Source organism: Anser brachyrhynchus (assembly GCF_964034855.1).
Source record: "Anser brachyrhynchus genome assembly, chromosome: 1".
Classification (NCBI taxonomy): Eukaryota; Metazoa; Chordata; class Aves; order Anseriformes; family Anatidae; genus Anser; species Anser brachyrhynchus.
The window spans coordinates 75,922,774-75,937,497 of NC_137694.1; the positions used below are offsets into that span (position 1 = coordinate 75,922,774).

At 37.4% G+C, this 14,724-nt stretch overlaps 1 protein-coding gene across 3 annotated transcripts in view; it reads left to right on the top strand.

Annotated features, from left to right (window-relative positions):
• INTS13 (integrator complex subunit 13) overlaps window positions 1-14,724 on the top strand; it is a 30,784-nt gene that overhangs the window by 7,884 nt on the left and 8,176 nt on the right. For all 3 annotated transcript variants that reach the window (XM_080598313.1, XM_080598312.1, XM_080598311.1), the window contains 9 exons: window positions 340-571; window positions 1,977-2,051; window positions 2,828-3,030; window positions 4,163-4,243; window positions 5,056-5,146; window positions 6,716-6,844; window positions 8,511-8,595; window positions 11,384-11,473; window positions 12,626-12,715. In XM_080598313.1, coding sequence (XP_080454439.1) covers window positions 347-571; window positions 1,977-2,051; window positions 2,828-3,030; window positions 4,163-4,243; window positions 5,056-5,146; window positions 6,716-6,844; window positions 8,511-8,595; window positions 11,384-11,473; window positions 12,626-12,715 — 1,069 coding nt within the window. In that variant the 5' untranslated portion in view covers window positions 340-346. The remainder of the gene's footprint in view (window positions 1-339; window positions 572-1,976; window positions 2,052-2,827; window positions 3,031-4,162; window positions 4,244-5,055; window positions 5,147-6,715; window positions 6,845-8,510; window positions 8,596-11,383; window positions 11,474-12,625; window positions 12,716-14,724) is intronic.

The following is a 14,724-nucleotide window of genomic DNA, read 5'->3' on the forward strand; positions in this document are numbered from 1 at the left end:
ACCCTATTTTTTTTCCTCCTGAGGGAAAAAAATAGTTTCTTACAGTTAGAAAACTAGTCTACCAAGTATATGGACTAATAAGACCGAAGGGGAGACTTTTGTCTCCATGTAAATAGAGCCTTAAAATAGGCATTTTCATAGCAACTTTTAAAGCTCAACAAATAGTGTTAGAGTAGCCAATGTATACAATGTATGATCTAAATACTTTGAGGGGTAACCTCTTTAAAACTGAGTGTTGTAGAAAGATGCTTCTATGTAAGCTATATAAACTGTACAGTAATCTTGTGATTTTTTTTGTCCTGTACATTTTTTTCTAATTGTAATATCTGTTTGCTTTAGGAAGAAAATGAAAATCTTCTCTGAGTCTCATAAAACTGTTTTTGTTGTGGATCACTGCCCATATATGGCAGAATCCTGTAGACAGCATGTTGAATTTGATATGTTAGTAAAGAATCGGACCCAAGGAATTATACCTCTAGCACCCATATCAAAATCACTATGGACCTGTTCAGTGGAATCATCCATGGAGTACTGTAGAATAATGTATGATATTTTTCCCTTCAAAAAGCTGGTAAGTCTTTGCAGAAATACAGCATTTGATACTTCATTGTTTAAGGAGTGTTTTCCCATTTTGATGAAGCCTTCTGATACCATTAGCTGTTGCTAGAAGTTTAAATATAATTTGTTGTATAAAATATCTTTGTGTTGTTAATAGAGCTTATAGCTTTTAAAATTGATTTGAGTCCCATTACATGTTTATTTTGGGGACCTTGATTGTCTTAATGTTCTCTGCAAAACATGAGGAGAGGTGCGTTAAGGTAATGCAGATTTATTGTGTTCTTGTGATCTGTAAACTTACAAAAGCTTGAGTGATGTCTTGCTGCATATCACACCCTGGCTGTAAACGTACTTGGTAGCACTTCTTAAAGTTTTCAGTACTAACTTCAAAGGAATGCTGGCCAGTAGAAGGGGTAGGATATCTCTCAAACTGCTAGCTTGAAAAAGTGAGAGAGCTTCCTGGTATGCATCTCTTCTTCAGAAGCATCAATCTCTGGTGGTTCTGTAACATTGTATCATAAACCGAGGTAACTAACCCCTGGTTCCTGAAGTCAGTAGATCTTTGTGTTGAGTAAACTGTTGTGCAAACCATTGTATCCTTAGACTGGATGCTGTTTTTAAGAAAAACAGCTAAATTTGTGACTGATGCTGCTGTGAAGTAATGATAATGGAACACTGTCTGTGTCAAAGCAAGGGACACAGGCCCAGACAGCACTAAGAAATACCACTGATAGCTCCGTGGTTTGGTGTGTGTCAGTGGCTCTGCCCTGAGGGGTTGCGGACAGTTCTCAGGCAACAGACATTTAACTTAAACTACAGTCAAGTCCTGCGATGGGATTATGCCAAGTGTGCGTTTAATTGATTTTAATCACTTGGCTGAACTGTAGCCTGTGCAGTCTGAGGAGTTGAAATTGAGATGAAAGGTGTTCCTCCCCTTGACTGATTTTGTCGACTTTAGAACATGGTTTCCTGTCTGATGTTTTGTAAAACTTGATAGATGTTTACCCCTGTCAGCTGTGACGGTGTTTGGAGAACAATTTACTCTACCATGGTATTAGAACTTACTTTGCTTTGTGGATGTTCTTCTACTGAAAATATGACCTGATTGTTAAGACTTCATAACATCTTGAAATACTAACTTGCTGATGAGATTGATTTGATGGCTTAAAAACAAATATTTAGAGTCAGAAGTTGTTAAGCATAATGTTGCTTAAAGAGTAAATGAATATGGCAGCAGTGAATGCTTTTTGTGTATGTCTTATTTTTAGCTTGGCTTTCAATTGCACACATTTCCAGGGTATCGGTTAATTAATGTGAAGAGGGAGGTGTAGTTCATGTTAGCTAGGATCTGGGGAAGTAGCCGTAATCCATGGTTGTGATTGGCTGTTACCTTACATGCACTTTTTAAATCCTTTTAGGTGAATTTCATTGTGAGTGATTCTGGGGCTCATGTCTTGAATTCTTGGACCCAAGAAGATCAGAACTTGCAAGAAGTATGCTTTGTAGCTGTTCTTTTGTTCAGAAAGTCTAGTTTAATTGCAGAATAAATAGCAACATCTTACTATATTCAATATTAAGTAATTTTAATGAATTAAAGTGTCAGTGTATCTGATCTGAAATGATTACATAATAGAATTTTAAGAAGTAGACTGGGGTTGGCAGTTCAATAGGCAACTTTACATCAGTTTAAAAAAAGTAGCTTTCAGGATCAAATTATATTAAAATAAGTGTTATAAAGAAATAAGCCGTATGTGCATTTCTTCTGTAAACTAGTGATACCTTTTGAATTTTACCCTTTTTTTAAGCTTGGCAAGCTAGGCAAATAAACTTTTTTAAAGAAGAAAAGTGTAAACAGTGTTTGTATTCTATTTGCTTTCATTTTGTTTCATATTGGACTCATTTTCTGAAAAACTCAATTAGGGGAGGAATCAAATTTCCAGGTTTTCAGAAAATAGAAACAGAAGGCAATTGATAACATGCAAATTTTCAGGTGTGGGATATAATTTGCAATTATAGCCAGGTATTTTTCTATAGTAATCTTTTATTCTCAATGGTTGGTAACAGAAGATGAATCAACTGCCATGGATAACTTGGGGCCAAAATGTTTTCTAGAGTGATGGGAACATATAGAGATGTTTTATTGCTCTATTTCGTTTTCTCCTGACAATATTAATGTGCATGTAAGATAAGTTATAATGATGACTTTTTCTCTTAATTGACCAGTTTATCAAATGCCGGAAAACTAACCTTCAACTCTTTATTTAACTAGTTAATGGCAGCATTAGCAGCTGTTGGTCCACCTAATCCTCGGGCAGATCCAGAATGCTGCAGCATACTTCATGGTCTGGTTGCAGCAGTTGAAGCGCTTTGCAAAATAACAGAATACCAGCATGAGGCTCGAACCATGCTCATGGAGAATGCAGAACGTGTTGGAAATAGAGGAAGAATTATCTGTATTACCAATGCAAAAAGGTATGTATGACAACTTTGTTTCTACCATTTAAAGATAATGAATTTCATATGTTTTTGCAGTATTTTGTTGATTGCTATGAATTAGTGCTCTAAGTAGCTATCTTCTTCGAGGGTAGTGAGGCCTTGCAGAGAGAGCTGGGCAATTAACAACAACATGAAGATTAACAAGAGCAAGTGTCGGATTCTGCACCTGGGAAGGGGCAACCCTGGCTGTACACGCAGACTGGGGGAAGAGATGCTGGAGAGCAGCCCCGCAGAAAGGGATCTGAGGTTTTTGACTGACAGCAAGCTGAAAATGAGACATCAGTGTGCCTTGGTGCCTGGGAGGGCCAACTGTACCCTGGGGTGCATCAAGAATGGCACTGCTAGTTGATTGAGGGAAGTGGTTGTCCCACTCTCCTCTGCGCTGTTGTGTTCTCACCTCGAGTACTGTGTGCAGTTTTGGGCCCTGCAGTAGAAGAGAGAGATAAAACTGTTGGAGAGCCCTCAAAGGAGGGCAACAAGGATGTTAAAGGGTCTAGAGGGCAAGATATATGAGGAGCAGCTGAGGTCCCTTGGTTTGTTCAGCCTAGAGCAGAGCAGACTGAGGGGAGGCCTCATGGCAGCCTACAGCTTCCTCACAAGGGGAGCGGAGGGGCAGGCGCTGAGCTCTGCTCTCTGGGGACAGCGACAAGACCCAAGGGAATGGCATGGAGCTGGGACAGGGGAGGGTCGGGCTGGGTGTTAGGGAAAGGTTCTGCACCCAGTGGGTGGTTGGGTACTGGGACAGGCTCCCCAGGGCAGTGGTCCCAGCACCGAGCCTGCTGGAGTTCAAGAAGCATTTGGACAAGGCTCTCAGACATAGGGTCTGATTTATTTTTTTTTTTGGGGGGGGGTGGGGGGTGGGTGGGGTGGTTCTTTGAGGACCCAGGAGTTGGACTCCATGATCCTTGTGGGTCCCTTCCAACTCAGTTATTCTATGATTCTTTATAGATCATGTCTTGCCTTACTGAGGGTTTTGTTTATGGACGTGCGCTACAGTAACCAGCCAAAATTTTCCCACTTTAAGTAGGAGATCATGTAGTGGCATGTTGCTTTGAACAAGAGGTTTGATAATACTGCATAAAAATATGTATATTCAACTTCTTTCTAGTGACAGTCATGTTCGAATGCTTGAGGATTGTGTTCAGGAAACCATTCATGAACATAACAAACTTGCAGCTAATTCAGATCAGTGAGTATACTTTTAATAGTTCTTTAGTCTGCATGTGCCTGTTATGTGCTCTAAGAAATACAAGTGTGTCTTTGTCACTTAAAACATTCTAAAACTTTTTCTGATGAATGGTTTGAATGTTGGTGTGAAACAAAGGGTTCTAAGCCTGTGTGTAATCATTATGCAAATGTCTCCGATATTTACCTGCTCAAATTTCAATTTCATATATATGTGTGTGTGTGTGTGTGTATATATGTAGTATATATTTGATAGTACTGCCTGGGGATTGGGTTCTAAGTCCACCGTAAAGATGATTCACACATAGTTTTTCGTACATCACTGTAGTGAGGAATGCTAACCAGTATCTTGATCTCTCCAAACATCCAGCCATGTTAGGAGACATGGATAGTTAACTTTCATGTTCACTGGAATACCTTAATTACTAAACGAATACCATGATTAATATTAATACACATACCTGGAGACACAAATCCTTTGTAGCATCAATTTTCAGATGAATGAAGCTAAACAGAGTACAGTAGTTAAGGATCTAGCCTGCTGATCTGTCCAAAAAGTAGTACAGTGCTATTGCAGCTGAAGAGCTAGAAATGTTACACACTTTATTCTGATAATTTTGAAATATGCTTCTGAAAATCAGTAATGTAACCTAGTTTTTAGAAAATGCATTCAGAAACAGTATGTTGTAATATGTCTCAGATTTTGTGTTTTGGCAGTCAAATGAATCCTGGGAGAACTCATGTAATTTCTGAGATACTTTCTGCCACTCTGTAGGTTAAATAGAATTTTTTTTATTTTTATTTTTTATTTTTAAGTCTAATGCAGATCCAGAAATGTGAATTGGTCTTAATCCACACATACCCAGTTGGTGAAGACAGCCTTGTTTCAGATCGGCCTAAAAAAGAGGTAAGGAGCTTAAAATGAGAAAATGTATCCTAGTATTAGTAACAGTGTCAGACTCAAAGTAAACAGTGCAAATTAAGTATACCTCAATAAGGCTTTGAGCCTCTGCTAAGGCATAGGAAAAAACACAAGTGTTGATTATTTGAAAAGTTGCCAGCGTGCATATTGCTATTTAACATGAATGCTTTGATTTCTTTCACACCTATGGCATCATCTTCATTTTATTACTTAAATTTCTTGCAGTAATAATTCATATTTCTTTTTTTATGAAGAAAAAAATAATGCCATTGGTTGATTGTAACTTTGGGTTTGATTTCTCTTACTTTTGAGAGGGAAATACGTAGTTAGGGATCTAATGGAAAACCATCAGCTACTTGTTGTGTTGAATGGGGTAGCTGAATAACCCTGCTGTTCAAGCAGGACTTCTGCTAGCTAGCAGCATGTTTTAACATGTATCTGTTAAACGACATGGATATTGCTCACTGCTGTGTTCCATGTTACCAGGCTAACAGGTTTCGATTTTAACTATTGGTTGAATGACTTTCTCATGATAACAAAATGGAGCTTTTGTTTATGCTGTCAAATGCTAGCAAACAGAATGCATTTCAATAAATAATAAGGGAGACCTTATTGCTCTCAACAAAGACCTGAAAGGAAGGTGTGGGGAGCTGGGGGTCGGCCTCTTCTCACAGATATCTAGCGATAGGATTAGCGGGAATGGCCTCAAGAAAAGGTAAAAGGACACGTATGAGAAATTACTCTATATTAACATTTCAACTGTAGTAAATGCATGTGTGCTCTATGGACTTGTATGCTTTGTGGTTTGTTTAAAATAAGTGGTTTGTTTAAAATAAAAAACAGATTTTGGTAAATTCTGATCTTCAGTCTGAAATGCTTGGTATTTTAATGTGCTGACTATGAAAAAAAAATGCTATTCTTAACACAATAACATCTAGTCCTACATCTAACTTCACAAGTAAAAGGGAATGTGTTTTTTGTCCTACATTTTTTCTTTGCTATAGAAACTTACTAGTCATGCTAAAAGAAACAAAAAGTCAACAGAAGTGAATAAATAGACTGCTTTCCTTTGTAAGGTGGTCATTGCTCTTTAAGCCTAAAACCAATGCCATTATTCCTTGCAAAGGGAAAATCAAATGGAACTTACAATTTGTGTTTCTTTTGTGTGTAACACGCAAGTAGGTATATAGAAGTGACTTTGCTCCTGTTACTCAGTGGGTGAAAGAAGGAAAGTCTAGACCCAGAGCTGCTATTAAGAGGATTCTTTCTCTATGTCCTGTTTCTAATTCTTCCTATTAACAACTAATTGCTCAGGGTTTCCGGCACAGTTCTGAATATGGGACACCTTGTAGCAACTGTAACTGACATAACCGGCAAAGTTCTGAATGAGAAATAATCTTTCTCTTTTCCTTCTTAACTTTCCATGGCATTTTCTTCCTGATTAAGTTTAGTAGTATAAGTGTGCTTAGTTTAGAGTTTCAACTGGTTTATCTTGTTCCATGATACTAGAGCCTAATCCATTAATACTGTATATTCTATGTCAATTTGTTCTAGCTTTCACCTGTTTTAACCAGTGAAGTGCACAGTGTCCGTGCAGGACGGCATTTGGCTACAAAACTGAATGTTTTAGTACAACAACACTTTGATCTGGCTTCAACCACAATAACTAACATTCCTATGAAGGTACTATTGTGTCTATTGCTTTGTTGGCCATCTGCAACACTTCAAAATTTGTTTGAAAACTTTTAATGTTTATTTAAATTGAATTTTTACATGGCTTTTCTCTCCATATCATATTTTCATATTTTCTGTTTTTTTTTTTGTTTTTTTTTATTAGCCCACATTTAATGTTTGTGACCAGGTTAGTAAAAGTAAAGGGGGTAGAAAAAGTTAAGAAGGATCACAGAACAAAATGTATTGCTGAATCTTAATTTTGATGTAGCAATGCAGGGAATATTTCAGTTCTGTTAGTAATAATTTATAGAAATATTATTTATCTCAAATAATTTTTCTGTGATTCTCTTGTCTTTTTCTAGTTGTGTTGATTAGATATTCTTGACCCTTGTGCATTTTAGTGGCATAGTGAGTCTTTCCTCTGTCTCATTATCATGCCCACCCAACATAAAGGTGTTTGTAACTAACAGCTGATTTTAGACTAAAAGTTCTTCAGTAGGTTTTCCGTTTTGAAGATCTATAAGCCAGAAAAGGGGGGGAACAGAAGGTATAATCTAGTCAAGGAAGATACTAAATTTAACATCTTCTGTTCAAATTTATGTCCCCGTTTTTTATCACAACCAGGAAGGAAATCACTGCAGTTAAGTATTTAAAGTATTCTTCAGTTTAGAGTAACTTTGTATTTCAGCTGTCTCTTGCTACCTGATTCCAAGTGTCACTATTCAAACAAACAGAAAGGGTAGGAGTGGATAAACTTTTCTGATTTGAAAAACAAGGCAATGTTTTAATACTGTCAGTCTTTACTAATCTTGTATTTTGAAAAACAGCAAACTTGTATGGGCATCTTTCAAAAGTAGCCTTTTTATATGGATTTAAAAGTCAAAACCTGGAATTAAAGTTGTCACAACGCTTTAATTTTTAATGGAACTTTGAAGTGAGCTGTCATATAAATGCGACTTTAGGCTTGCAAATACCTTGTCTGTAACTTTCTGACCTGTGTGCTGCTGGTATGTCTCTCCCTTCTGCCCTTGTCTTTATAGTAAGAGACCATGTTGGGTTCCCTTTGTGTGTTTTTTTTTTAACTTAGAATAAATTACTGAAATGACTGTTCTGGTTTTGCTGATCTGTTGCTGCTGTTTAAAGATGCAGCGTTTATTAATTTGCAGTTGAAAGTATGTTTTTTCATGCATCTTAAGTACAAGAAAAGGATGGTATATTCCGAGGATGTTTCTTTGGTTTAGATTCTTGAGTTTTTAGTTAAGAAAAGTAGTAGCTGATATATTCTGCAGTGCTCGTTTGTTGCTGCTCAGTATGTTGTAACTATTGGTGATAAACATTGTCATAGGTTTCCTAAACCTCATTAATTTAAACAAAATCAGTTGAACCCATTTTTAATCTGTATCTTACATTATGCACATTGTCATGACATTTGTATTAAGAAGAAAGCATAGGGTTTCAAAAAAGGAATAAAAAGAATGAGATGGCTGCATCTTTAAATAGGTCAGAGCAGTTTCCCCAAACTGTAATCTCGTGGTTGTATGATGCACTTGAGAGACTTCTCATTTTCTTCTGAAGTGACAGATAAATGTAAAATCATTGGAACAGTTAATTTATAAAAACAGTGACGTCTAGGTAAATTAACTATATTCATTGTTCCTACCTGTCTCTTTTGAAGGAAGAACAACATGCTAACACATCAGCCAACTATGATGTGGAGCTTCTTCATCACAAAGAAGCACATGTTGACTTTTTAAAAAGTGGTAAGTAGAAATAATCCTGTAAAGATGTTTTCCTTTTTTTGTTTTAATAATTTGCATGCTGGAAGTATTCACAAACGGGTTTATGAGCTTCAGATTGATGTACGTTTCAGACATCTCTCTTAGAGTTAAGGAGAAACCTATTTGCAAACAGCACATTTTCAGTTCCTTGTGACCTACCAACTTGATTTGCAATGTTAGCTTTGGAGTTTTATTTGTTACTACTTTAAAATATGCCAGTAATAAGACAAACTCAAAGCCAGGCCATTCATCACAATGGCTTTCACATACCTTCAGGATTTTTGTGTGTGATTTATGAGAGGGGTACTTCAACTTCTTATTGAGATACTACAAAAAAAAAAAAAAAGCTGTCTGAGAGACTAGATGTGCAGTGGTTTTACAAGAGTACTACTTGAGTATTTGTGGAAAATTATTTATTGAACAATTGAGCTTTTAATCTGTCAAGTAATAATAACTGACACCACTTAGATCCCATAGACCTGTTCACAACAGTAATTGCTTTGAAAAACACAAGAGTTACTTGGTTTGAGCTTTTTTACTGCATTTGAAGTACCTAGTATGCTTTTAATAGTTTTGAATTATTACCTAATATTCCTCTCAGGTGAATTCTTAATAACTTCTATGAGATTAGAGTAAGTCTTATGCAAAATTATCTTGTTCAGAAAGCAATGTTTGATACAGAACTTTGTTAATAAATCAAGTGAGGCTAAAAACTCTGTATTGATGGTACTTAAAAGCTATAAACCAAGCAACTGAAAAAAATGTCCATCTGTAAGTCTTCTGTGGAATATTTAAAACGTATGCCTCTTCAGAAGTGTTGAATTCCCATTTGAAATTGTTACAGGCTGCTATAGGCTTTCTCTTACAGTGTGGTTTGTAACTTTTTAAAGGGCCCTGAATCATAAAGGTTGGTCTCACTTGCTGTATCTGTAGAATATGTCCATTTAGTTACAGGCTACAGATTTTTTTTTTACTACTCAAAGCTACATTACATGGCTTTAAAGCATATTAAGAAGCTGATGTTTTAACTTCTTAGAAATGAAGAATAATATTTTAACAGATGAGTTACCTATGTCAGTTATCTAACAAAGAGTTAAACAACTTTTCCTCCAGAGGTTTGAAATAATTTGAACAATTTTAGAGGGGGTTGGGCTTCCATTTTTCCCCCTTCCTCTTAAGATGGGTCCCTGCTCCAGCATGAGTCCCCCATGGGCAGCAGCTTCCCCCAGATCACCTGTCTACTGTGGGCTCCTCTGCACAGTCTGCAGCTCTGGCCCGGAGTCTCCTGCAGGGACTCAACCATTACTTCAGGAAAAGAACATATCTCCTCATCTGTAATCAGTATAGTCCATTTTTTTGGTGGAGTGAAGTTTGAGGAAAAAGGTATATGTTAGAATAATGAGTTCAGATTGACCTGAACTTCTTATCCGTGTTGAAAGTATAAAGCTTTATTGCAGGGGTTCGGTATTAGTTTTCCAATACTTATTGGCTCAGGGGAATAAGTCTGCTAGTAAAACCCCAAACCAAACTCCTGCTGCATTGCCTCTTTGATTTTTTTTTTTCTATCAGATCCTGTAAATTTTGGTTCCCTTTTATTTGTTTTGAAAAATACAGGTTTTAACTATGATAACTCTGGTACTAGGAAAGGGGGGATTTGATTAGCAACATTTTACAGAAATAAGGTACAGAGAGCTTATCTCAAGGCCAAATTTACTTAATCTATTCTTAGATTTTCCAGAAGGATTCCAGATATTTTAACTGTAATCTTTAAGTAATAAAAAAAATAGTACTTCTGCAGGTTACCTATATGATTGATAAGTAAATCAAATACATCTTATGAGTAAAAAGTAAAAGTCTTTATAATGTGATATCAATGAAACTTCTTACATTAAATATTAAACTAAACCCTAACACATTGCATAGAATGTTGTGTTGATGTATGTATCTAATTCCTCTCAGATGCTTGTGGATTTGAGCATAGTGTTTTCTGACACTGTAATTCTGAAACTTTGTATAAAACTCAGTCAACGCCTTTCTTAATGTCAAAGAGCACGAAGAATTAGAGAACTCACTAGCGCACACAGTGTAATGTCCCTTTGTCGGTGAGGTGCTGTATGAAAGTAATTTCAATGATAAAACATCTGTGGCCAGTAAAAGCTCTTGAGATGTTCAAATTGAATTTGACATAGCAAAGATTCTGGGTAACGACACCAGTACTATTTTCCCACCGAAGTCTAACTTGTCAAATATGCATTTAGATCAGTTTCAGTGAAGACTTTGAGATATGTATAGAAATAAGGGTTCTGACACTTGTTAAGGGTTCTGATTTGGCTATGGAAAATTACAGAGATGCTTTCAAAGTTCTAGGCATTTTTAAAGGAAAAAATAAAAGCCTGTTGCAGATAAAAACAAAATGTATTTTACTTTCTAAATGTCAAGTCAAATATTTGGGACATACTATGGAGCTACAGTATTTTGTTTGCTGGTTGTTGTTTTGTAAATACATGCAATTGCTGCTGATTTCAAAAGGTTATTTCAAGTACCACTACTACTAACATATGGATTTTTTCACTTGTTAGATATCTAGCTTTTGAAAATTAGGTTATGTTTTGTATATGGTTGTTACAAATGTTTTGTACCTTAAATTGTTGTTTTGAGTGTTGGTTTTTTGCAATAACACTTCATTCTTACATAACTATTTGCTGCGTTTTTGTGTAACAAAATATTTGATCGCATTATGATGCATTCTTTTTCTGGTTTAATATTGCAGGTGATAATCACGTAGGTGGCAACAGTAGAGAAGGCACATTTAAAGAAACTGTAACATTAAAATGGTGTACTCCCCGAACAAATAGTGTAGGTAGGTAACATGGTATCTTACAAAACTAATACTCTAACTTGCTTTGAATATTTTTCTCTACATATGCTGACAAGAACTTGAGCGAGGAGATAAGTCATTGGCTAATGCTATTTTTACCTTCTATTCTGTATAACTTACTGCTGAATGCATTCTGTTTTAATAATGGTGATATGATGCTCTTCTAGTTTTGGATAATCAATGATTTGTGAAAGAGGTGAGGGAGATTGTAAATGTTTTCATGGTGTTTTATCATTCTCCTCTTAATTATCTTGAAGCTGTTTCCTAACTGCAAAGTTGAGTAATTTGTCCCTTATGCAGGGGCAAGTATACCTTGTCAGTTCCACAATGGTGGTTTTCAACATAGCGGCTTTCAGACTTTGTGCTTTCTTTTTTAATTGATTGTTGTTTTAGGACAAAATATGAATCAAAGCACTATCTTTAGTGTAAGCATTAGAGTACTGAGGAAACCTTTGTTTGGAAGGAAACTTGTGCAACAATTTATTCAGTAGATTCTTTCATTTATCTATATTGACTTTCTAATCTGAGTGAAGGAAAGATTGCCCAGAGAAGCTGTGGATGTCCCCTCCCTGGAAGAGTTTGAGGCCAGGCTGGATGGGGCTTTGGGCAACCTGGTCTAGTGGAAAGTGTCTCCCATGGTGGGGGACGGACTTGGACGATCTGTAAGGTCCCTTCCAAACCAATCTGTTCTGTGATCTCTACTCCAACTCCTGCTGAGTGACAGGGAGGATTTAGGGTAACATAGGGAACGACCTGGCCATTCACCTTGTGCATCCTGCAGTCCATCAGCAAGATAATGCTGACTCCTTGTGAGCCAGCAGATTAAAAATACAGGTAAGAGAAATAAAAGGAGGTTTACTCTACTGTGAAATAGTTTGAGAGAGAAAGTTCTGGAGATCCTCCTGGAAATGAGGCTTGGGAAATGTATTCAGTTCTCAGAGTTGAGGATACTGAAATGATTGCCAGGAGATGGTAAGAGTAATTTTTTAGATCTAGAGACAGCTAGGCTTTCTACAAAGCCTACAGTTTTTCTGATTGTGAAATAGCCTAATCCTCTTCCCTTCTTTCATTTTGTGGTATGTTTTTTTCTGTGTGGAACTAGACTCTTATCTCTTCTACTCATTTATCTTTCAGAATTACACTATTGCACTGGAGCGTACAGAATTTCACCAGTAGATGTAAATAGCAGACCTTCATCATGCCTTACTAACTTTCTCCTTAACGGTAAAGATGTGTCCTTGACTAATTATTTTCAAATTGTAATTGTTAATATTGTAAGTGGAGCTCTGTGATGGCTTCACGCCGGTAGGTAGCTCAGCTCCACCATGCTGTTCTCTCACTCCCCCTCAACAAAACAGGGGTAGAAAATGAGAAAAGGCTCATGAGTTGAGATAAGGACAAGGAAGATCATTCTGCAATTTCTATCATGGATGAAACAGACTCAGTATTGGGAGATGGATGTAATTTATTGCCTATTGCTAACGGACTAGAGCAGTGAGAACTAAAAGCAAAGTAAAAACACCTTGACTCCCACCCACCTTTTACCTCCTCCCCCTGAGCAGTGCAAGGAGTGGGGGTTGCAGTCAGTCCATAACTCTTTGTCACTGATTTGTCACTGTCCTTCATGGTCACTCTCTTCCCTTGCTCCAGTGTGGGGAATTGATTGTATGTGGGCTTTCCACAGGCAGCAGCTCTTCAAGAACTGCTCCAACATAGGTCTGTACCACAGGGACCATCCCCCAGGAGCAAACTGCTTCAGCACGGGTCCCCCACGGGTGGCAGGTCCCCCCAGGTCCCCTGCTCCTGTGTGGGCTCCTCTCCACGGGCTGCAGCTCTGGCCCGGGGCCTGCTCCTCCAGGGGTCTCCATGGGCCACAGCCTCCTCCAGGCCACATCCACCTGCTCCACCGGGGGCTCCTCCACGGGCTGCAGCGTGGAGATCTGCTCCATGTGGGACCCATGGGCTGCAGGGGGACAGCCTGCTCCACCAGGGGCCTCTCCACAGGCCGCAGGGGAACTTCTGCTCTGTGACTGGAGCACCTGTTCCCTTTACTTCAGTAACCTTCATGTGTGCAAAATTCTCTCCCATTTTTTCACTCCTGTCTCCTAGCGTCACTCACTGGCTCAGCTCTGGCCAGCAGTGGGTCCCTTTTGAAGCCAGCTGGAGCTGGTTCTGATCTGATACAGGGCAACTTCTGGGCTCTGCTCACAAAGGCTACCCCTACAGCCACCCACTACCAAAATCTTGCCATATAAGGAATAAGTGCTATACAAGCACTTACCATGTTTCAGTTTGTATAGGGGAGTGTATTGTAGAAATGCCAATTCTATTACCATGTCATATAGAAATAAAAGAAAGTTGTTAAATGTACTTGAGGGAGAAATGAATGTGTTTTGAAAACTGGAAACAAGAAGAAAGAGGTAGAGAAGGAGCAAATAGTGAATTCTGGTAGTTCTTTACTGAATCTAAATGTAGAATACTATTCATTTTAGCCTATTTAGTAGGAAGCATCTATTTCAGTAGGTGACAATACACTTGATCAAAATGCTAGTGGTATGTAGTCAACATTAATTGCATGTGTGTTTTTTTTATAGTTAGCAAAAGAGTTGCATTATAAACATCCACTTAATGGGAGTTTTCTTTCAGTTGAAGTTATTCTTTATGTATTTTTCTGTATTGGAAGAGTATTCTGTATTGGAAGAGTATTCTGATTTCTAAAAATGTTTAGAACTAAAACTAGTAGCATACTTCAAATAACCACTCCCTTCTGATCTTCTGTTTTTGTTTCCTCGTAACAAGCAACTTGAAGATTGAACCTCTTTGTCTGGTATTTGTTTTACTGGAAATAAGTCAAAGGTTGTTTTATTTGTGTGCATCTGAAAAGTGGTATTAAAAAAAACACTATATACTGAAATGAGTTATTTTGAAAAACAATAAACATTGCTTTTAATGAGTTTCTGCTGCAGGGTGAGATAATGGTTTAGTATACAGCATCATCTTTGATTAAAAATAACACACCGCTCATACATGATATACCATTTTAATGCCTTAAGACATTCATAGAAAAAATATTTTGCTCAGAAAACGATAGGATATTCACAGTAGGGAGGCCTTTCAATTGTTCTGTGTAAAAATTTAAGAGCATTTGACACTACCTACTGTCTAAGGATATAGAGTAAGTACTTGAAGCAGTTGCTCATTCATCTAGGTGAAAACACAGGTTTAACGGATTC